This window comes from Anticarsia gemmatalis, chromosome 9 (assembly GCF_050436995.1).
Source record: "Anticarsia gemmatalis isolate Benzon Research Colony breed Stoneville strain chromosome 9, ilAntGemm2 primary, whole genome shotgun sequence".
In the NCBI taxonomy this organism is placed as follows: Eukaryota; Metazoa; Arthropoda; class Insecta; order Lepidoptera; family Erebidae; genus Anticarsia; species Anticarsia gemmatalis.
Window position 1 is genome coordinate 5,932,513 of NC_134753.1, and position 25,091 is coordinate 5,957,603.

Consider the following 25,091-nt stretch of genomic DNA (forward strand, 5'->3'; position numbering starts at 1 on the left):
AATAAAAGGACACCTCACTCACTATAGTAAGTATTGAATACCTATATTAAGTTAGTCGAATAGTAATATTTACATCACTCACCTCAATAAACAGTGTTGCCTGCTGTATAATCTAATAATCAGTTGTGCCACCAGTATATGTGTATAGGTAGGTAGGTACCAGTTTTTTGTAGAAGGAATAATCTGCATTACGATCTTTTATGAATACGTATTATTGTAAATATTAAATTTAATGGCTATCTACGGTTTTCTCAAATAATAACAATGATTACAAAACACAAATGAATGAAGAAACAAATAAGACAATAAAACCTAATTCAAACGCAACTAAATTATTAAATTAGTTTTTATAGTATTCCTACCACACTTTTTTTATGCTAGATGGCCGATGGAGCTAGTGAGATAGGTAGGTAGTATAAGATCCGCCCGATTTTGTCAGTTTTATGTGGTAACACTGATTTTATGGCGAACGAATAGGTCTAGATGGCGGATAGAGTAGAGTTGGTTGGTGCATTAGTTTGGTTTCAGAAATAGGAAATGCGTTATCAAGTTCAATTTATAGAAAATTTAGTAACCGGAGTTAAGTGATCTTTTAATTAAAGCGTTGAAATGATAACCATCGAAACAACCTGCTATTTGAATAAAGTATTAGGGAAGTATTTGTGCCATAGCAACTATCATCATACTCTTGCCCATTTCCTTTGTGATCTAGATACCTCTTTCCGAGAGAGTTCATAATTTGTCGTGTTTTGACTGATTGTGTATGATAAAAACTTTAAGAATTAGTGATGCTTACAGTACATAATGTCTAGAAAGTGACTTTCTTGGTTATTTAATTCGTAACCTCGAACACGGAAGTTTAAGATTTAGCGGCTCTGATAGTAGACTACTGTCGGCAGATGTGGTAGCTTGTGTTCAGTGCAATTTAATCAGTGAACAAAGTGTTGTTATTCATTATGTATGAGCTATAAGTGCCAATTATGAAATAATGGTTGAAATAGGTGTCCCTCAGCAGTCAGCTGAAGAGAGTTTGGAGAATGCCGAATGGTATTGGGGTGATATCACTCGGTAAGTATTAAGTCTTTGCTGGGATGACCCTAATTTATGCTTACAAACTATTCTCTAATAGAAATATCACAGTTCCTAAGTATTAACCTTATGTATGTACCAGACTTTTGTAGACATCCTGTAATGCCAGGAACAGTTAAATGGTAATCTGTTAAAAAAGTATACTGATAAGAAATTTTTAAATCCTGGAGTGTTTATACAGCACAATGAGTAGGACTTGTATTTGTAACAAGATTTTGCATTGAATGATCATAGAACTGATTTACTTGTATATTAACATTTTAATCAGATTGTTGTGCATGTGTGTTTCAGAGATGAGGCTACAGAGAAACTCCGTGACACCTGTGATGGCACCTTCTTGGTGCGCAACGCATCTAACAAGGATAGTGGTTATACTCTGACAGTGAGAAAAGGGGGGATGAATAAATTAATCAAAATATACCATCATGATGGGCACTATGGATTCTGTGAACCATATGAATACAAATCTGTTGTGGATCTTGTTAGATTTTATAGGGAATACTCACTGGCCCACTGTAATAGCAGTCTTGATATTAAGCTTATGTACCCATTATCAAGACACCAAGAAAATGAAGGTGGGGAAAATATGAGTGATGGAGTCTTAGAAACTAAATTTAAGGAAATCCATAAGAAATATGTTTTGAAAACAAAGGAATTTGAGTTTAAATCTTACAAGTACACAAGATTAAGGGAAGAAGTGAATATGAAGAAACAGGCACTGGATGCCTTTAGAGAAACTGTTAAAATCTGTGAAGATCACTTAAAACTACAAGAGGAGATGCAAAATGAAGCACAGCCCCATGAAAAGAATCTTGTTTTGGAAAATAATAGACAGTTAGTACAGAGAGTTCAAACTTTAAAACAAGCCAAATTTGAATTGAATGATATTTTAAGGAATACAGTTTCGGCTCAACTGCTACTTGAGAGAGAAATAGCTAAACTAAAATCAGATGTTACAGATCTCTATAAATTAAAAGATCGATATAAAGTGTAAGTAAACCCAAATTACCAATTATTTTATGATTAAAAAAATTCTAAAAATAAATGCTATTATAAACTGTAGGTCAATACATATGCTTTTTATTGGATATGTATATGTACAAGTTTTCAATTATTAGATAGTAATTGCAGAAATATTTGAAATTAGAGCATAAGTTATTGTAAGCAACTAACATAAGGTTGCTTTGTTGAAATAACTAATGCACTTAATTAACTTTAAAATCAGGGCATGCACAATATATTATGACTCATATATTCTTATATACTGATATGAATCATAGAAAAGCAATATTTAAAAAAATTATGTAATTCAGCATTTTCTCATTTGCCAAATTATTTCATCACTTAGACCTCTTCTTTACAATTCCTGTTATAAGCTCATGGAATTCATTTCAAATTATTATGTAGGTTTATATCATTACACAAATTACTTTTATAAAAATATAACATTTATCTTCCTAAGATTACCAGTTGTATGAGTGTTCATATAGTAGTTTAGTTCATACTCAGTTTGCTTAGTTACTCTAAGTAGTTTAATCCACCTATAGAAGTGGTTTGAGTTACAAATGATTTGTTGGGTATTATAACAAGTATGAATCGTATTTGTAAGTTACAGAGCAGAAATGATATGTAATTTAGTTTTAAAGTTGTGTTCTTGACCAAATCCCATAGATATTTTTTTCTGTTTAGTATTGTATTTGTGGATCCAGTGGCACATTATAGTTAAGTAATAACCATTTGTCTGCTCTGGCTTTGCGAGGCTTATATCAGGTTTACCTTAAGAAATTATACAGTAAAACCTTCCTACCCTATCTATTCATAAAACAGCATGTAACTTTATTCAGCAGATTTTGAGTTTATCACAAGCAAACAGATGGTTAGGGGAATTTATTTTATAATTTTATAACATTATGAAGTGATTTCCAAACATTTACCTTATTATAATACAAATTAATGTGCCTATTGACATCATTATTTATGTTAATTTTATCATAAGGGTGTGGTCAAATGTGTTACCTATATGATTTCCATGGCATGTTTATGGTATTGTTATAATGTCTAAATTTCAGTTCAATTGATTAAATTTAAGACAAGTGAACTGATACCACTTATTAATATTAAAAATCTACCAAATAGTGTAACATTGTGAGCACCATTAAAATTTTACTATACTTATTGTACTTTGTATAAAACATGTATAATATTTGTGGTACTTAATTCCAATACATATATGAAATCTTTGTTCCTTAATTAGATTAAATTTGGGAAAACTTAACTGTCAGATATATTTAATTCTACGGTTGAACTTGCAAACTTTACAAAATTAAAAATAATTTGACTAAAACATTTGAAGTTACAGTAGATAATATATCTTAAAGTGACAATAATTTAAAAAATTCAAGAGTGTTGGTGCCAACAACACACTAGAAACTAGTTTGCTAGATTATCAATGTGAGCATTCTTGCTTATTGATTAACATTGCAGTTCTAGTTAATAATCCGCCAATAAGACCACACCCTAAAATTCTGGATAAAACAATAACATATTTAAAGGAAAATGAGTATGAAATGTATGTGGATAAACTATAGAAAATGTTCCTCGTACATGCACTAATGGACTCAAATTATCCGAATTACTTTGTATGATATATAATACTAGTAAATATTTTAATTTAAAGGAAAACCTAACGCATATTTAACGGAAAAACTGTTTAATATCAGTTGTATTGTATTTTACTTGTATAACTCTGTATTTACTACATTTTTGTTCACATTGTTTCAAAAGTAGTGAGAGTAAACAGTAACATGATTATGCAGGTTGCTTCAGTTTGGACCATGTTCTATGTTGTTTGGAAATACTTTTTAATTTTATATAGGTGTATTTTTAAAGCATATACCAGGGATTGCACATATGTAATTCTTAAATGACTAGATGTATAATTATTTTTTTATTTACAGATGGCTTCAAGGGAGAGGAAAGACAGACGAGTACTTGCATCTTTTAGAAGACGACAATATTCATAAACTTGAAGAATTATATGCGCACAGAGAAATTAGTAGTTGGAAAGTGGATTGCACTCGTGAAGAGGCAGAAAAGTTACTAACAGGAAAAGCTCAGGGCACATTTTTAATTCGGCCTAATTCAACTGGTCAGCTAGCCCTATCTATTTGTTGTAACAACATGGTCTATCACTGTATTATCTTTAAGACTGAAAGAGGTTACGGATTTGCGGAACCCTATAATGTATATGAGTAAGTACAAAAATATTCTAACTGATTTTTATTTATAAAATATTGCATTTTTACTATATAGTATAAGTTATCATGTTACTTACTAATATTACTAATTCTTTTACAAGTCGAGGGATATTATAATTGTAAAAAAAAAAACTATGAGTTACGTTGTTGAGATATGTTGAGGAGGATTGATAATGATATAAAACTGAAAGGAGTTCACACAAAATAGCAATGGGTTGGCATGAATAGAATTTACTAACTTGTGTTGTATCATAATAACAAGTGCATTTTTATTATTTCAGAACATTGAATGAGCTTGTACTTCATTATGCTGTTAACTCATTAGAAGAGCACAATGAACAGTTAAGAACTGAACTAAAATATCCAGTGAATGCCCACCGCGTCAAAAAACCTGAAAAGAAGCAATAAGCAATATCAGAAGATAATAATGAGTCCTGAATCCTGTCTATGATCTATAGACATAAAATGGCGTGATTCACGCATTACTCTGTTGTTGACTTCGAACTAAGTCGGCAATTTTATCTGCTTTCAAATTGTAATTCAATGGTGTAAAGAATTATTACTAATTACTTTAATTACAATCTGAAATGATAACTCCAGTAAAAGACGAGTGGTAAGAAGCCTTGACTTTAAAAAATGAAGTGTTTCTTTAAGAGTACTGTGAGGGAACATAATAAATACGACACAAAAGTATTCATGTGGGTACAGGAAAGTAATGTAAGTTGATATTTCTGTGGTTTATAGCTTTATAGTGACGTTATAGTATGGTCGAATATTATTGTACAAATTAAATCCTTCGGTCACTGCATGGTACCTTAATTTAGGTTTCTGCACATTTTCACTTACAAACGAATTACGTGATTTTTTTGTGATCAGTTTTAACTCCCAGTTTTCTTTATATCATTGTAATCATTCAAATGAATTATCACCAGGAGCTTTTAATAAGGGTACCCTGTACACATATTTTTATATTTGTTGTATTTTACAAGCATTAAAAGTGTTCTTCCTTAACAAATAATTGGTGTTATAAAAATGATGGGGCCTTTACGGATCGGCAATGGAGGATTATGAATGTAATAACAGCTGATTCGAAAATGGAGACTGTGAAGAACAACATTATTGTATGTTCTATGTAGCCGTTGGATTGATATATTGAGTCTGCATCCATAATGACACTTGCTAACAAAATAATCATTCACAAAGGTTATTGTTGAGCATATAAGTGATCATTGAAGTTCTGGAATGGCCTAAAGTAATGTCAAATAAACGATTTTAACTTTTAATTCATGGAACATTATAATTAAGAAATTAAATTGTAGAGTCTGTCTCATGTTTTAATGTATGCAGGCTTAATAATGCAAACTTCTCATAGAGATATGTATATTATGTATGTGATAGTAATTGATTAGTGTTTTAGAGCTTGTGGGTATTTGTGTATATTATGTGATTGATCTTTGTTACATTGTTTTTGAATGCAGTACTGTGAGATACGATTGGGAAATATTCACTATTTATGATTCTTTAAATAAACATACATAGCATTAATTACTCAATAACAAGTGCGCCGTACTAACACATGTATAAAAAATATTTAATTTTTTATTCATACATCTCGGATTTTGAACTTGACCACCCCTTTTCGTCCAACTTAATTTTATGAAACTTGTTAGTATCATAATATAAATTGTTCTATTATCTAACCAACATTTTTGTCATTGAAAATACGAGCTGAGTGCAGTCCCCAGCGCCGAGTAATATTTCAAACCAAAAGAAATGCCCAGCAATAGTCCTTACCTAAAATCACAAATTTGAATCTGGTGATGGGTAGGGCAAACAACGATGACTCTTGTCTCATTACATAATTTGTTGCAATTGTAATTTATACTAACCATAAATATTTTCACACTTGGATGATGCATGATTGGATAAAAGTTATTCATAAATGATTGCTATTTAAGTCTCAATGTGGATTGTGGAATACTGAATCGAAAATAGTTATATTTCCATTTATATGAATGTTGTTTTAATATTGTAAGATGTTATATGATATACCAGCATACTTAAATGTATAGTTTACTTCCTCTCCAGTGCATCCATAATGCTTAAAATATAATTAATTGGTCCAAATTCTGCGGCTTAAATACACCTAACTTATATATTTTACAATATTAAAACTTGATCCTAATATTGTATGGAATTTATATTCTGTTTTGATGTTATCTCTATTTTGTATGTTTAGTTGGTAAATATTTCTACTGGTAGAGGTCTGAAATCATTGTTGTGTATTGAGGCAGCCTGAAATACATGATATAATTTCAGACAGTTATTTCAGTACAAATATGTACTACACTAAATAATACTTATGATGTTATAATATTTCAGTATGTTTAAATACTGTTATTTACAAAGTGTGTTATTTTTTTGTAAATTAGTGTGCAAGTCTCGTCAATTAATGATTTGTCTGTTTATTTGCTATGTACCAATATATATATAAGGAATGATGATGATGATGATTATATTGCTAATAGATAGGTTGTAAGTAGGACTAACCAATTTGTGAAAAAATGTGATTATAATGTTTCATCATACTATACGCATTTAAAAACTAGGTTCAGAGAAAGGCATGTAACTAATTGAAGGTATCCATCCTATGATAAAAGAATATTAATTAACTATGAATATTTAACAATAGCATGTCATTCATGACTAGTTTTCTACATAATTTATTTATTCTTTACGTTATCATTCCCAGTGGAACACTTGCTATCATATTGTAAACGTGAGGTGGGAGCTCATGTAATACTTGCCTATTGCTTATATATTTACCATAATTGGTTTTATTTTTTGTAAAATATCCACCGATGCTAATTGATATTTTTACTGTAAAAGAAAATCGTTTTATAAGAGTCTGAAGGTAATGGTATAATTAAATTTATTCACTGATTAAAAATTACCATGACAGAACTATTGTGTGACTTGATAATTATATATTATGAAATAGAAGAAATCTATTTGGATTCGGTTAGAATTTAAATTTCTGGTGAACATATTTCTATATTCATTAACTCATTATCGGGATTCTTACTACATAATAACATTTAATTGCACTTACAGTGCACCAAACTTAAGAGTTTACCTAAACTTTTGTTTGAGATGAATAGCTAAACATGGCATAACAAACTAGTGCTATTTTTATTAAACTGTATGTACTTCAAACTCTTTTCTACAAATGAATAATATAATTTAGATTATACATACATAATATATACCTTATTACATATAAGTTTAAAGATTATATAAGTGAGATTATCAATCGCGTTATTTTTGTATTGAAATCAATGATAGCGTTTATGTCATTATGAGGGAAAATATTGTGTTGCAATTTTATGAACTAAATATATCATTAAATGATCTCAAGAGTGAATTATAAACTTAAGCTTATTCAAAGATTTGTTTGATAGTTTTTAGACAACATAATAATATAACAAAAGTCAATAGCAGCCAAATTGGAAAACATAAAATAGTGAAAACTCAATCGCCATTTTGTAAGTGTAATAGTAGAACGTTATAATAAGTGTTAATAAACAAACTATCAATGAAAAAAGATTTTCTTTTCGCAACTTTTTAAATTTCTGAACACTAAAACAAGATTCTAAGAGTGTATGAAATTTACCAGTGCAGTGCCTTTACTGTACTGTGAAGGGCCAATGTTTTAGTACAAACTAAGGTATAAAAGCGGTCGCATTCGCCGACAAAATTTCTACTTTATTACCATTCAACTGTCTACAAATAGATGTTTGTAGGTAATTAGTAAAGTTTGCTATATGATTGGCGTTAACGTAAAATAATAATAACAACGCACTTATACACGCCTGCTGGAATAAGCAGTGTCATACATAGTTCAGATAAGGCTAGAAGCGCCGCCCTGTACTTGCCTGATTTCTCATACAATTCCTGTTTCACGCGCCGAGCGCTCTGAATGCTCTCTTTCACGCTCATTAAGTGAAATCAATATTAACTCACTGGAGGGAACTTTCGGTCAGAGCGCTGCTGTGCTCATTGCTGTTCCAAGCTCTGCTTACAACACCATGCTTTTGAATTGTTTCAATTATGTTGACGATAGACAACCTAAGTAGACACAATGTGTAATAACGTGTGTAATACGTTGTAATACTATTGATCGTACTTGTAAAAAAGTCACTGCACCAGCACTCCTTTGAACGAACCGGCAAGGACTAACCCCCGGTTTCCGAGTACTTTTAACGGTAGTCTATCTGATTCTATTCAATAGTGTTTTTTTTATATGAGTTAAACGCTACTGAATATAAACTACCGCAAAAATCCGAATACACATAATTACATGTGTCACTATCAATTAGTTTTGTAACAGTATAGGTATATACAATGATATTGGAAAAGACAGGTACTAAATACACTGATCGGAGCGTATAAATACGACGCTTATTAGCAAGAGAGTATATTTTTATGTCCAAGGGACAATTTGAAGGTTTATGGAAGTGTTATATAAAAAAATCGTCTATATATAATTTCACTTTACCTGTCTGACAGATTTGCTCTATTGGACAATTTAGTTTGGATAAGGACTAAAATAATAAAACATTTTTAATCGTCAATTTATTGATCTCAAAATCAATATTCTTTTAACTTAGTCAATTACAATCCAGGAATGATAAAATACTTACAACTGACAAATCGGAAGAGCACAGGATTTATTTGTCAATCTATTCAAATGACTGTTTATAATATATAAAATAAAACTGATAAAATAGGCAAAACTAAAATACTTCAAATGTATGTAATCTTAGTATTTTTGAGTTCAGTTGGATTTTTTGGAATCTTTGGATGGCGATCGTGATCTTGAGCGCGACATCGAGCGTGCCTTGGAGCGCGAGCGAGAACGGCTGCGACTGCGGGAGCGGGAGCCCGAGCGCGGAGAGCGGGAACGAGTACGACGACGGGACCTCGACCGGCTGAAATAGCACACACTCAGTATTAGAAATAGGTTGAAACACTTTATGTTATCCTGTGTCCAATCTAATGATTCTATTATTTTCAAACAAAATCTGTTACTTTATTAAACTATACAATTATGTAAATCTCAACTATTTGTAACAACTGAAATTATTATTGATTAGACAGCTGATTAGATTGCACACAGTTTTTAATAAAAGCACTGGTAATAATAAACAGGATGATGTAATCATAATTAATCCTGAATTACATTCAATCCTGGATACCAGTAACTAGTGCTGTCAGAAAAGTGATTGTACATAAGCACCACCAATTTTAGTTGTTGCTTGTGTACAAGTTAATCATATACAAAAGAAAATAGTATGTTACTATTGCCTCATGTATATGATTATCATACATGCCTGGAAAATGTTTTAATTTGTCTCCTATGTTTACCATCTATTCTTCTTGTGTTCGTTGTCTAGAAAATTGAGGGCCGGCCATCAATGAATAACTGCATCAAAACTAAACATACTACCGTCCTACTAGAGGTCTAGTCTCATAGGTAAAACAACAGCACAGGCCTTCACTGAACACAAAAATGGGATAATAATGTGTAACTCACTGAGTGCACGCAGTGATTACATTAGACGTGCGTTGCGACGCGCAGAACGAACATAACTCTCAATGAAGTTCTCGACAAGTGAAGTGTGCACGTAGGCTGTAGCTACGTAGTTCGCAGAGCGAAGTTACCGAAGTGACCAACTCAATCGGAGTACACGCCGCGGAGTGAAAGCTACGTAGCGCAGACAATAAGAAGTGCAGACACTGAAGAGTTCGTTCTCGGCGCACAGGCCAATGATAACCTATAACATAGTTATCATTGGTATAAGTGAGTCCAATACAATGGGATGGAATCTTAACATAGTATTGCTATGCAGTAACAAAGTACTGTCTACTTACACATTATAACAACATTTAATTAATAAATTTTGAAAATGTTAATTTTTACTTCAGATTCCATGCCAATGATAAGTTCCGTGACAAGAGGGTACGGGTAGTATTTCTGTTTACCTGCGGCGGCGGCGGCGGGTACAATCACGGGCATAATGTCCTCGGTCTCCACAATCATAACAGCGGTCGTCGTAAGGCCGTGGCGGCAGTCTTGAACGTGGTGGTGGTCCCCGACCTCCATAACCTCTCCCTCCATTAGACATTTCAACCCGGGCTCGACGGCCACAAATTGTGCGACCATCTAAACCACGTATCTATGGAAAAGACAAACGTAATTGTTATTATGTAGGCACTTATTTACATCTTGAACCATTTAAAAACTAACCTACTGTTGTTAAAATACCTAGTCAGTCAACAGACTGCTTCGAATTATTATTTTAACGTGCCTATCCTCCGAATCACGAAGATGCTCTGAGAAAGTACTAATAAGCTGTCTAATAAAAATGTATTTTTTTTAAACTGGAAAATATTATTATCCATCAGCAACAACCAAAATGTATATATATAATATATAACCGACTTCAACGTTAACAATTTTATACAAAAACGTCGAATAGTTTATACAGCCGCTTACGCTGTTCATAATATAATATAGTAAGAGTATACGATTGTAGCAAAATAAAACAGATTTAAGAGTTCTTTGCTACTTACAGCATCTTCAGCATCACGAGGATCTTCAAATTCAACAAAAGCAAAGCCGGGCGGATTCCTAGCTACCCAGACGTTTCTTAGCGGTCCATAGTATGAAAATGCATCCTCAAGTTCAGGTTTGCTTGCGTTGTTCCCTAAATCGCCCACGTACACTTTGCAGTCACCGTAGCGTGACATTTTACCTATAAATAAAACCATAGAATGTTATTAACAATACACGAAAACAACCTAGGGACGCATCGGCACAACTGCGCAATAACATATTACTTTACATGCTGAAAGTACCAACGCAATTTAAATAATTATAGGTCCAATGGTTCTGGGTACACTTTTATTATAAATGTGACAAAAATTGACCACAAAATTTCTATATTCACCTACAGAAACCGACCCCTCTTTACTCTGTTCAGCACGCATTCAAGCTAGATTAGAACAAAATGGCGAATTTGATTTCGGCAGACACACCGATTTCGGCAGAAAGACGCTAACAAACAGCCGGACGGATATCGGCAACTTTTTTTACGATGCGCAGCATAATGAAAACGGACCTTTTTATCTTTCAATTCAAGCTATGTATACCGAGCTTAATATTTAGAAGGGTCAACTTTAGCCAAACTTACGAGACTGAGTATAAACCATAATTAACTAACAAGGTTCGCGTGATTTACCTACCTTAGAATAATGCAGGTAAGTTTACACTATCATTGCATCATTAGGAACGCAGTCCGACAGCGAACCGAAAGTTAGTAACTTTTATAAGACTAGTGTAGACACAGCCTGATTTTGCTGCTTACTACCTAGGCCATAGGCACTCCATGGGAAAAAAGTTTATTGTAACTTTTTTTTTTGTTTATTATAACAAATTTAGACCCAAGGAGGACGTGAATAATGATTAAGGGTCTATTGATTTATTTAAGAATAGTCACAATTCTCATTACCTTTCAATACACTACAAACTAAGCACCTTCGCCAGTCTTCATACAAAAAATTAAAGGAGGACAAATTTATTAACCTGAGTGCTCAAACACTTTATAAATAGGCTAGGTACTTATTGAAAACTATTTGAGAAATAATTGTATCAGAGGATTTAATACTTAACGATCGAGGCTGGGGCTGATATTTTTCTGTTATTTTTGGATATAACCCAGTTTGCTTTTTAAGTATTTATACAACTCTTGTGCTTAACTAAGCTGAGAACTTCATTCAAACTTCTATGATATGTTAGTAGACTATAGAACAACTATTTAATAATTTTGGTGATAATAAATTAAGCATGTAAGTAGATATCTACCGTATCAACGGAGATTTATTTTAATTTCATCGCTAGACTCCGTATTGTTTATTGGTAGGTCGTATTGGTTGTCTATGACTGATGACAAAATAAATATATGGCAACATTGAAAAAAAAGTAAAAGCAATGTAGCGGACGGACGTCGTTGCGACTTTTCTTTCCGTCATGCAATAATTTTTGTCATTCATGAATTCGTCGATAAAAAATATTTTAAATGGTGTCACCTACGTGAACATTAGTTGAAATATAGTTTTAATAATGTGTTAGTATTTCGTTTCGCATAGTTCATCTTCGTAGTTCTATATGATAGGTGTGTGACAAGTAAAGTTCGGTAATGGTGGCCATGTCATGAAAATCCCCACAGCCATGGATGATAGCTCCGTATCTCATCACAACGGAGGGCAAGTGGGATCTCAAATCGGAGTTAGTGTAAATAACAAACAAAATGACGAACCTAGTCAAAGTGTCCAGTATTCGATACCGGGCATTTTGCATTTTATCCAACATGAATGGGCGAGATTCGAGCTGGAGAGATCACAATGGGAGGTGGACAGAGCAGAGTTTAAGGTGATTATTTTAGTTTCCTAGTATTGATTGCATCTAATCCATATGTTCATAGTAGTAAAATTTATCTGTGATTCTAGATTTCGAATCTCATTTCACATGTCGTTAGCTCCACGTACTTTTGCATGTATAATTTGCTGTCTTTCAATTGGATTCTTCAAAACAAGTTGTAATTGTCATAAAAATAGTATATTTTAATTGAAAGATTCGGATATTCACATTTTTTTAATGTAAAGTTTTATATATAATTATTTCTAATGAGTTAATTTTATGCTAGTTAAGATTTGGTTTATTACTGTTGTAAATCTATACAATGTCATTGTCAGTGTGTGATTGAATGTTTGTTCCTTAATTTCATTAAAGTACCTGAAGTATTAGTATTGGTGTTGTTTAGGTGCTCATTATTAAGGTGTTTTGCTAATATAACTTTATTGAATGGTGCAAAATAGTAGATGTACAGAGCATACCTTTTTGCTTACTATGATGATTTGTTTAGCAAACAAATAACAATGGGTACATACAAAAAATGATTTAACATTTTATAAAAATATTGTATATTTTGAGCAATAAATAAATACTGCTTGCTATTTTTATATAGTATTATGAGATTGTCACAATTTTTATTAAGAAATTCATTGAGAATTTCTAATTGGATTTAAATTAAAGTGTAGTTGAGCTCTCTGATAATCATGTTATTAGTTTAAGATGAATTTGTAAACCCTTTTCTTATATTATAATTGTATTAGGATTGCTATTAACATGTTCTTATCTGCCATTTGTATTAGTGGTTTCTTTAATAGTAAAAAGTATCCACAATAATAATAAATCAGCTGATACATGAGAAATAAAATAAGAGTTCTCAGCTGTTTAGATCATTTCAAGTAAATATAATCTTCAGGCATACATTGTTGTCTGCAAGACTATTCATTGTTAGAAATCAATATGAAATGAATTAGAGTTTTTGTAATAGTTATTGATTGATAAAGTATTTTGTTAAAGTAGTAACCAATGTGATTCTATTGTTCAGGACAATGAGATACATTTTATGTATATTTAGATATAGCAAGTGAAGCTGGCTCTATGTTTAATTCTATTTATAAATCAACCCTCTCTTTATTTACCCCTGATTAATTTTTACACTGATTACCTACTTTTTCAAGATGAGGTGGTCTATCTATGTGGCTGTTTATAGGTTCCTTAGCATTATTATTTGCAGTTAAAGGTATTCAGGCATATTATTACTATCTCCTAGTCACATTATTCCTATAGTAATGTCATATCACTGTTTTTTAATCTTTTATCACATCAATCAGCTATATTACTTAGTGTTAGTTAATCACATATGTTCACAGTATTACATCACATAATCAGCTAAGAATTGAATTAAGGTAGTTTGTGTGTCTATGGTAAGGCAGGATTCAGGATGTAACTCAATATGTGTATTTTTATTTGTAACTTTTTGTTGTTATAGAGATCCCAATAGTTATTGAATCTATAAGTATGGGCACTATTTCATATTCTGAAGTATATATCTCAGACCCAAATTTTATTTGAAACAATGTGCCCTAAAAACACTTCAATAAAATGTAAAACTTGTGAAAGTAGGATAATAAAATCATTGTGTTACCTTTTATTTTATATTGAAAGAGTTGATTGACATTTATATAATTTTAATGATTATATTCTTTATATAAATGTGGAACTTATGTAAGTATGTTTACATTCATTTACCTCCTTGGTCATACAGTTTATAAGTGGTATCAATTGTGAACATTAGGCATATGACTTGTTAATAATGTGTATTATAAAAAAAACACTCTTTCTTTCTTTTGTAGAGCTTGCCAGAGGAATGATAACATATCCTATTTGTTAGTTGGCTAATAACTGATATGATGGTGAAGGATTGAAAGTATCTTGAAATTGATATTAGAATCCAGATTTGCATGGGATTTTCACTTAAAAATTAATGTTTTTGGATGAGTACCATAGACCCAGTGTATTGATCACTTAGCTATGATTCTGGAACGGTAGATGTTCTTGTGTTGCTGGATTTTGTTCTTGAAAGTCATTTTTGGGAAGGAATAGCCTAACAACAGGTTTTTTATACATGTATGTACATGTAACATGTAGGTGATTTTTTCTGTACATATCTAGTTAATTTTATTTCAACCAAATAATGTCCATGTTATCTATCTCTCACAGATATATGAACAATGTTTTATATGCTTAAAATAAACTATTTACTAACTATTGAATCATCATTGAATACAGGCACGGATCGCCTTCCTCGAAGGCGAGAGGAAGGGCCAAGAGAATCTGAAGAATGACCTTGTGAGGCGGATTAAGATGCTGGAATATGCGCTTAAGCAAGAAAGGGCGAAGTTCCATAAGCTCAAATACGGAGTGGAGCTGCAACAAGGCGACGTGCGCCCGCCGCCCGAGGAGCCTCCCACGGAGCCAGAGCCTGCAGAGCGCGCGCAATGGAAGCAGGGTCGTCAGCTTATTAAACAGTACCTGCAGGTATATCAAGTTATATTACTTCTTTTTTTATATGTGATATATTAGAATCGAAAGACAATCTAGATAGATTAGATTGCTTTCGTGTTTTTAATATTAAAATGTTAAGTGGATGATCGACTAATAACTAAACAATGACATGTCGTCTATGCGGCTCGCTAACTTTTATTACGCGTGTGTCAGTCCAAGCACGTGAATATTATGAAGTGAAAAAGATCGTTAAGTCACAGGTCCACGTACACGCCGCGCATTGCTCGCTTCAAAATAAATTAGGCTTAAAATATCATTATCTATGAATATTCAGTTTCTGCCAAATATACGATGCAAGATTCGAAGGTACCAACATTCTTTTTATTAGATTGAGATATCTTAAAATTATTGTACTGCTTAATGTTGTGCATAAAATATAATTTTAATAATGAAACCTCACAGCATTGTAAAGTAATTTAATTCAATTTTGAAATTACTGTAAAATTTGCAATTAAATTTCCTATTAGGCATATGGTTTATGACATGTCTTTATTGGTCAACAGGAAATAGGTTACACAGATACCATCCTCGATGTACGCTCAAATAGAGTGCGAGCATTGCTCGGCTTGAACAATGAGGAAGTGGAGAACCCAAACTACAGAAACTATGACAAACAACAACACGACAGATGTGATTACTCTATGAACCACATGGTTCGGAAATATGATTACGGTATGTATGTTTCCGAATAGTTGTCTTCGTACTGAGCCTCATGATATCAAAAGTTTGTAGTCCAGAAAGCTAGAAAATGGATATCTTATAAGAAGGAATTCGCCAACTCATATTTGCGCGTGACTCTACTATGTGCGTGTGTTAGCAACTTAAAGAATAGATTTGTCAGATTAACGCCTCCTTTTGCATGCTTATTAGTAAAATAACCATAGGCACCATAGAACCGCGCACATGACTTAGAAACCCAATTATTACCCAAAACTGAAGGTTTTCATACATACAACAAATTATCTTATAAATTCATATAATTGTTTCTAATATAGGTGGCAAAGAGCCGCGTAAAAGTGCGACGGGTGGCGGATACAATGAGGAGGGTCTCTCAGTGCAAGAGACGGCGGCAGTGTTCGCCAACTTCGAGTTTCTCACGAATCAGGAGATGGACATGGACGAAATAGACGATCTCGATGCTAAACAATCTCACCACGCTACTGGAAAACAAGGTATGAACATTATTAGCCAATGTTTCTAGTCACTCCTTAGGTAAAGAACATACTAGCTACTAAGTAAACTTTGACAATCATCTTAAGTCCTCGTTGGCATTAAATAAATGAAAAGTTCCCTTTATATTTAAAAACAATACACAACTCTATTGTGGTCTTAATTTAATAGGATTTTTTTATTTTATTTTCCGAAACAAGGCGAGGAGGTCGATCACGAGGCGGAAGAAGTTCTGAACGAGCTACATCTGCTAACCGAAAGAGAAGCGGACGGCGGCGGCCAGGGTGACGAGTACCCCGTCGGTAAGATTCGCTTCGCACTTTCGAAGATACAAAATCGTATGGATATAATTATTTACAATCCGGAAAGCTAGCGAGATATCCTCCTGCAGTCTGACATTTATCGTTCTCTCATATCCGTCGTCGTATTGACGACGACCGGTAGACGAGAGGCGAGTGCCAGTGGTGACTGTTGTGTGTGTGGCAGGCGGCGGCACGAGCGGCGCGGCGGGCGCGGGCGGCGCGGCGGGCGCGGGCGCGGGCGAGGCGGACGAGGAGCCGCTGGCGCTGGGCGAGCTGGCGCAGCTCACCGTCAGCAACGAGCCCGAGGCCTACGACGTGGCCAGCGCCAACAAGGAGTCCTTCCGCAAGACTTGGAACGCTAAATATACGCTGCGTTCGCACTTCGATGGAGTCAGTATTCTTTTTCTTTTGGACTTGTCGATGTTAACCTAGTTATAGAATTTTTTGGGAGATGATTTATAGATTTTTCTATTGCTAATTGTAGCTGACGTTGTAGTTATGTAATCGTGAAGCGGTCACCAACGGCGCCGGGTTGGGGTCTGATGGGGTTTTTCAACCTAAATGCATTATGGACTCTGGTTGCTCGTCGAAAATCACTCCGTAATTTCCTAGCTCACTTTAATTTCGCTTTCATTTGTGATCGCATATAGATTGACAAGAAGACGTTAAAGCCGAAAAAAGTACCACCAATTAGCTAAAACGTCTTTTATGTAGTACTAGTGAATGCAATCCCGATCTCGCGGGATCCCGATCTCGCGAGATCCCGTGTATTTTTTCGGGATCAATCCCGAAGCATAATATGACGAGATCCCGTTCGGGATTGTCGGAGAGGGCATTTTCAGCAGTTGGCTACATTGCAATAGACTTAAGATGCCGATTAGAAGCTCGTACTATTGATACACTTTGTATTTTAAGAGGCTACTTTCAAAATGCCATGTGATTACTTTTTATTTTGATCTCCTGGAGCTACACCTACTTTTTTGATTATGTTCATGTTATTACACCTGTTAATTATGTTACGTTGTTAGTAATATTGAAAAATAAAGGCATTTATTTTCTTTCAAATAATAATTTATTGCATTCACCACACTATCACACACATATTACATTAAACAAGCCGTTCGAATTGTATTATTTTTACTAACTAGACGGGATCCCGAAAATCTCGGGATCCCGCGGGATTGATATTTCTGATCGCGAGGGATCTCGAGTTGACGATCTCGAGTCGGGATTGCATTCCCTATGTAGTACCTATTAATCATAATATCCTGCCGAGCGACACGTCGCGTTTCATTCCTTCACATGAATAAAGGAGGCGGTCGGCTCTTACAGGTGCGAGCGCTGGCCTTCCACCCCACCGAGGCGGCGCTGGTGACGGCGTCGGAGGACCACACGCTGAAGCTGTGGAACCTGCAGCGCACGGTGCCGGCCAAGAAGTCGGCCGGCCTGGACGTGGAGCCGCTGTACACGTTCCGCGCGCACACGGCGCCCGTGCTGTGCCTGGCCATGGGCGCGCCGCGCTCCGAGGAGTGCTTCTCCGGCGGCCTGGACGGCACCATCCGCGTGTGGAACCTGCCGCCGCCCACGGCCGACCCCTACGACCCTTACGACCCTGCCGTCCAGGTATCACTTGTGCATAACTGGTGAAAACTGCGGTGCTCGACGTCGGCGTCGTGCAGCAGTTCGCTACGTAACATAATTCGAAGTATTCTAAGTCTCTTTTCTCGATAATAATGTCCTTCTAGCCGATATTCGGCTACGGGAACCAGTTTCATTGAAACCGGTTAAACGTTCAGGAAACTCTTGGAACTGTTATGGGGTCCAAGTACACAGGTACACTATTCCTTCATGCTCATAGGCCGGTTGGACACATAACCGACACGACTAGTGAGAGGTCCGGCGAAGGGCCGGCGACTACGTGCAGTTCTAGAAACAGAGGCCCCACGAACCTAGCTTCTCAACTCCAACTAACCCTCGAGAATTACTTAACAGAAAAATTCAGAAACAGGTTTTTCTTAAAGGTAGAATCAATCGAACTTCTGATATCTCTCTGATGACTTATTCATAATCGATAAGATGCTATAAGCATCGGTCTCTCTCGAGTCCACTTAACGAGCGAGTGCGGTGGTGTCGCAGGGCGCCGTGCTCCGGGATCACACGGACGCGGTGTGGTCGCTGGCGGCGGCGCACGGGCGCCTGCTGTCGGCGTCGGGCGACGGCACCGTGCGGCTGTGGGCGCCGCGCGCGCCGCGCCCGCTGCTGGCCACGCTGCGCCACGACGAGTCGCCCACCGCGTCGCCACCAGCCGCCGCCGACTTCGCCGACCAGGCTGCGCGCGCCGCCGTCGTGTACCGCGACGGCACGCTGCTGCTGTACGACCTGGAGACGGGGCAGGTGAGTGCCGCGCCGGGCCCGGGCCGCGCCGCGCGCTGGCCGGGCCTGACGCTGACGCTGCATGTGTTGCAGGCGGTGCTGCGCGTGGGCTGCGAGGCGGGCGCCACGCGGGTCCGCTCGCACCCGACGCTGCCGCTGCTGGTGACGGCGCACGAGGACCGCCACATCCGCTTCTGGGACGCCGTGTCGGGGCGCTGCGCCCACGCCATGGTGGCGCACCTGGACGCCGTGACGGGGCTGGCGCTGGACCCGAACGGCCTGTTCCTGCTGTCGGGCTCGCACGATTGCTCCGTGCGCCTGTGGAACCTCGACACCAAGACCTGCGTGCAGGAGATCACGGCGCACCGCAAAAAGTTCGACGAGAGCATCCTGGACGTCGCGTTCCACCCGCTGCGGCCCTACATCGCGAGCGCGGGCGCCGACGGGCTCGCCAAGGTCTTCGTCTGAGCTCGCTCCGACCTATATATATAGTATATATATTACATGTAATTTTACTTTCGATACGAACTTTATGTAACGCAGTAGCGAGTCGCGTCATCGCTCGTAGACGAGCGATCGGTACTCTTGGATTATGTGTCTAGTCCCTTCGGTACGGTTACGAGTAGCGACGTATCTGCGATTCGACGACTGCCGTGTGTACGGACGGCGCGCCGGTTCGTTTTATCGTATTTAAATATTGTAACGTAATGGACGCGCTCGACGCTCGTTATAAGCGCGTAGTGAACACTCATCTATGTATAGACATTTGAAATTTATTATAATATATTTTTAGACTTTCAGTATGTGGATTTTAGGTTTTTATCGCGACTTTTTCACCGATTTTACTATACGCAGTGAGAATATTGTTCGTTTCTATGCATCTGTAAGCGAGACCTTATAATAAATATCATATGGACACCGACGATGTTTCCTTGATATGTTCGTTAATTTTACGTGTCTGTACAGTTAGAATGTTACGCAGTATTTGATGATGTTTTTGCAAAGAACGAATGGTGTTTCTTAGCTAGATTATTTTTATTTAAAACAATTGGATTTCCATAGTTAATATTTTCTTTTGTTTTGTGACATGTAATACATTAACATGCTCTCATGATATCTTATGCAAGTGATGAGCACTCGAACAAAATAATGATTGAGTAGAACTACTATATCGAAAATAACATAAGTAATGTTTGTTGGTAACGAGTACTGCGATGTAGAGTATATATTATGAAACATTACATATTCCTTTATTTTCCTCGAATTCATACTTGTACACATACATCCAAAAATTGATAGTAAAAAGCAACATAACCGATTTGCATGTTGTTTTTTTAAAGTTTGTTGTTTTTTTCTTCCCTTCACCCCTATTTTAATAATGTAGTAAATAAGATTTTTATTGACTGAATAACATTACCTTACGAGAAAAAGAAAGTTTGGGAGATGATCTTCTTATTTCATAAATACTCAAATCATGCTATTATAATCTCATTTGTTGCATTATGTACATTATTCAATTTATAACAATTCATTAAAGTCGGTTCATTGGGTTGAGAGTTTTAATGTTGAACACTAATTATTAACGACGATAAAAGTGATACCTATAAACACATAGCAGAGACTTACTGCATTATTATTTTATATTCCAAAATGTAACGCTCGAATTATGCTCTTCAGTTTTATTTTCTAATAGTAGTAGTAAATTTGGGAAATCGTCTTTCGAAATAAATATTTGTGCTTTCTACAAAAAGAGAAATCAACGCCAAAATGATCATATATTTTAAATAAAAATGTATTAAAGCTTAGATTGGCTGATGTTATATTTAGTGCTTAGTAAGGTGATTACTTCTGTGTTGACAATATTGTTTGGAGCATTCAGTTTAATTATTATGGGATGGCAGCGTTCATGGCGATGAAGACTGATAGCAAACAAATATATTATAAACAAAGTGTACGCCAAACGCATATTTCCTAGAAAACTAGTACTAATTTATTTACTGATATCACTAAGATATACACACCTTCACACTACAGACAATTTATTATTACTTTGACTGTCAACTGCGACTTGGGGACTGCGTCCATAAGCTCTCAGGCAACGTTTCAACACATTAGGTTTCTTTACACACACGCTCTTTCGCGCGTGAAACAAAGGAAAGAGCACTGCATCAGATATCCTAATAATTTAGGTATCACGATTACTTACTAGTAGAGTTACACATTTATTTATTAGCATAGTCTTATATCACTAAGTTTCTTGACGTGATATGTCTGGTCTGATATAAATGGATTATGTGAAGCGTAGGTTTCTACTGCACTACTATACTACTACACACTATTATATGTTCTAGAAACGCCTCATAGGTGGGTACCTACTAGATTGCGACTTACCTGGGTTCCGTTCCAGTCTGTGGCTCGCTCGTCAACGTTTTACACTTTGTATATTAGGTCGGGGAAAGTCTTTTCGCATTATAGTATGTATGAACTTGTAATAAAATCTTTTCTCTACACAAAATTGCTCGATATTTGGGTACCTCACGAGCTCACTGAAAGAAACCTAATGAACCGTGTACTCATTTGTAATTCTTGAAGCCAAAGAGATTTCCCCGACCTTATACATAGGTACAGTTCATATACTCCCCTCGTATTTAACTCCAGGTAATAAGACTCCAGGCTACATTTGACAATGTGCCAACAGCGACAAAGCTGGGAAAAATTGCTGCTACTCGACTCGGGAATACCTTGTAGGTACATACCTACCACAGATCTTATTGGGAGCACAGAATAGCTGCGTAATAAGACTTATAATTTTTCATCTTTTGATGTCCATCCACGCTAACGTTAAAGGAGGTTCTATAAAGTTATCTACTGCACTGAAATTCTCCTGGTATGCTGTAGAAAATTGCACAATGCTGGTTTGTTCTCAGTAAGGTGCATAGTCTACTAACAAGATTATGCTATAATTGTTATCTTACTGCTCTCACCCATAATTGTGTGTATTGTAGGAACTATCTCAATTATGGGTTCATGATGTTGGATTTTGATTTGACTTTTTTGCTTTTTTACCAACCTGGCGAAATGTGTTATAGCTGATAAAGTCAGTCCGTGAATACAATAGGAAGGTAGCTAAGTACCTATACAAAAACCAACATTAACATAATAGTTTTATTGGGTTCGGTAGAGGCGGGGCAGATTAAGCAGTTCGTTTGACGCAGTAGTTAGGCCGTCACTTCGTTTCAATAACTGCTCTATGTGTTGTGGATTCGAATTCTATATTCTTTCTATTACGAATATTTGCGTGATGAGCACGGATACTGGTAAAGTAGTTTAGTACGTGTACCATAGTATAGCTTTGCTTAGTTTGATTAAAGGTGCCCGTGTGTTGTCAATGAAGATATTTATTAATTTACCTGTTTGTAGGCACTCATTTAACTTCTAAAGGTTCTCAAGCTCGATATTTGCTGTAGGTACCCTGAAGATTCTTATAGCCTAGTATTCGCTATCGTACAAGCTTTATTATTAAATAACTGTATCCTATTGTTTGTAGGTAAATACTTCACCATAAGTAGTACTAGGTACTTTACAAGCCTGTTCGATTAAATATAATCCCGTAAGTAATGCAGACGTGGTGTGCTGTAGCAAAAGAAGAAAAAAGGCAAGATGTTCGTGTAAGTTATTTACACTTGTTCTTTATAATTAGTTAATTTGATAAGAATAAGCAATCAGTAAAGAAACGGTTCATATATTTTATTTCTCTTAAAATTTTACCATATTTAGCTTTTTCATATTTACCCTTTCTTTGCTATAATTTGAATGTGTTTAACATTAAAATTATAGCAAAGAAAGGTATAATTATGAACTGAGACCGTCTAGAAGCTAGAAGGATAAATCTACAAATTTACCTTTTCCACCGAGCATAAGCGGCGCCGATGCGGCCTAACTAACTTGACATTTTAGTGTTAATAAAATTACTTTTAAAGCGCCAGGTTTACCTAAAACATAGTCAAAGCATAATAAATTATTGCTTAAATGTTATTTATCAACGCAGATATTCAGCTGTTGGGGCTGTAGTTTACTTCTTGATCTGGTTCATGGACAAGTTAAATGAGCATCTTCCGGACCCTCCGACGGAGAGTCCTGCTGAGCAGACGACCATTTACGATCATCATAAGCCATGGACTGTCCCACTTCAAGGATGATCGTTTAGCAACTATGCTTCTATGGAACTAATGGAGAATGTTACTAGGTATGCCAAATCGCTTGAAATTTTGACTCAGTAAAGCCTGTACATGTACATGCAAACTAGTTTTTGTTTCAGTCAAAAATACCAATTAGTTTTGATTTTACAAGCATTCAAAGTTTCAAAAAATATCGAGTCCCGCTAACAGCGTGACGTCATAGTACACCATGCCGCGCGGGCCGCATCCCGGTTAATATCAATTCTCCAGCCGTAGATGTAATAGCTTATGCAGTATTTTGTTGTGTTTTCGTCTGCTTATTACATTTAAAGTGTAATAATAGTAAATATTATTAAAAAAGACTATGTGAGCCAGACTTAGCGTAATGTACAATGACGTCACACCGACTCGCGCGGTTACAACTTGTTTTACTTATAAATCGGAAACTAATTGACGTATCAAAGTAATTCTTTCACTAGCATTTTTTATTTTTAATAGAGAATATGGAGAGCTAATAATCCAAATTTGTTAACATTCTCCATTCTCAAAAAATATGTTATAACTATTTTTGTAAGTTAATTTATTCAAAGTAAAGTCATATTTTTAATACATAGAAGTTTTTATTTTTTATTAACTACTCACGACCGAAGAGAGTGGAAGTCAACGCCGGAAAGTAACGCCAGAATTCGGGAAATTTGATAAATTGATGGACCTGAAAAATTAAGTACTTTTTATATAAACTTACCCTGTTTTCTAGTACGTTTTTAGAGGTGTAAATGTAAAGCAGATATTTTTGCATTTTGCAGCGTCGAATAGAAGAATAGAATACTGTAGAATAGAAGAATGTTTTTAAACAGGATTGGCGGAATTTGTATTTTATTATTTATTTTTACTAGAATTCTATGCGATGACGAATATAATTATTATTTTACCTTAGCAATTTTTGAAAATATTATCACCTATACCACGGGAAAGGTCTTATTTATACGGCTACGACAATTGTAAATTATCATTCATTCTTGGTCAGCGGATAAGACAGGAAAATGGTTATGCAGTGAGTACCATTAAGCTACCTCTACATTTATTAAAATATTTATGAACTTTTTCCTGATAATCAATGGGCAGATAACCTATTGTTACAATGTTAGTATGAGCCCCTTGAGTAGATTTTCCGCAGCCAGTATCTTGGGCATCGTGCCCTTCTGGCATTCTAACATTGTGTGTGTTCGTTTATGCCTTAGAATAAGTGGATTTTTTTATATCATTCTTCATGATATAAAAAAATCCACTTATTCTAGTGCTTTGTTTGTTCACATCGAATTTTATTTGCAGATTTTTTCTAAGTACGTTAAGTGCGGTATCGGTGATATTCACTATGGCATGGATTGCGAAGAAAGCAGCGGGGTTCCTGCCGCCATTACCTTTAGAGTCCCCGACAGTTATTGTACCTTACGAGGTTCTAATTAAAGCTACGCGGCGGACGATACCACTACAGGGTTAAAGTATCGACATTATTGTATTGTCATAAGTATCTATCCGTTTATTTCGGTGATCTTAAAATGTGTACGACAGCCGGTAGAGAATTTATTTCTAAACTTAATATTATGTTGGTAAAATAAATAAGTCACCAACAACTTACTTATTTTAAACTGGCTAAACACTAATTTTAAATTTCGACCGATGT

The 25,091-nt window shown here is 35.6% G+C and overlaps 3 protein-coding genes across 5 annotated transcripts; 2 read left to right on the top strand and 1 right to left on the bottom strand.

Moving 5' to 3' along the window:
• Positions 1 to 460: 460 nt before the first annotated feature.
• Positions 461 to 7,944, top strand: Pi3K21B (phosphatidylinositol 3-kinase regulatory subunit alpha). Its single transcript, XM_076117914.1, has 4 exons — positions 461 to 1,068; positions 1,381 to 2,079; positions 4,047 to 4,340; positions 4,628 to 7,944. The coding sequence occupies exons 1-4, from the start codon at positions 989 to 991 to the stop codon at positions 4,752 to 4,754; spliced, it is 1,200 nt and encodes a 399-aa protein (XP_075974029.1). The 5' UTR covers positions 461 to 988; the 3' UTR covers positions 4,755 to 7,944.
• Positions 7,945 to 8,964: 1,020 nt separating this feature from the next.
• On the bottom strand, positions 8,965 to 11,510 carry LOC142975204 (serine/arginine-rich splicing factor 7-like). 3 transcript variants are annotated; one of them, XR_012959602.1, is made up of 5 exons: positions 11,360 to 11,510; positions 10,983 to 11,164; positions 10,392 to 10,585; positions 9,943 to 10,183; positions 9,162 to 9,337 (listed from the first exon to the last, which is right to left on the bottom strand). XR_012959602.1 is itself a non-coding variant. In XM_076117915.1 (4 exons), exons 1-4 carry the CDS (start codon positions 11,397 to 11,399, stop codon positions 9,184 to 9,186), a joined length of 570 nt encoding a protein of 189 aa, XP_075974030.1. In that variant the 5' UTR covers positions 11,400 to 11,509; the 3' UTR covers positions 8,965 to 9,183. The 3 variants fall into 3 exon arrangements, 2 of the variants coding, with proteins under 2 accessions (XP_075974030.1, XP_075974031.1); XM_076117915.1 differs by lacking the exon at positions 9,943 to 10,183 and having other exon boundaries at positions 8,965 to 9,337; positions 11,360 to 11,509; XM_076117916.1 differs by lacking the exon at positions 9,943 to 10,183 and having other exon boundaries at positions 8,965 to 9,337; positions 11,364 to 11,489.
• An 866-nt stretch (positions 11,511 to 12,376) lies between these two features.
• Positions 12,377 to 19,834, top strand: LOC142975239 (striatin-3-like). Its single transcript, XM_076117975.1, has 9 exons — positions 12,377 to 12,840; positions 15,109 to 15,357; positions 15,888 to 16,056; positions 16,380 to 16,556; positions 16,755 to 16,856; positions 17,041 to 17,246; positions 18,189 to 18,479; positions 18,993 to 19,250; positions 19,323 to 19,834. The coding sequence occupies exons 1-9, from the start codon at positions 12,622 to 12,624 to the stop codon at positions 19,695 to 19,697; spliced, it is 2,046 nt and encodes a 681-aa protein (XP_075974090.1). The 5' UTR covers positions 12,377 to 12,621; the 3' UTR covers positions 19,698 to 19,834.
• Positions 19,835 to 25,091: the final 5,257 nt, after the last annotated feature.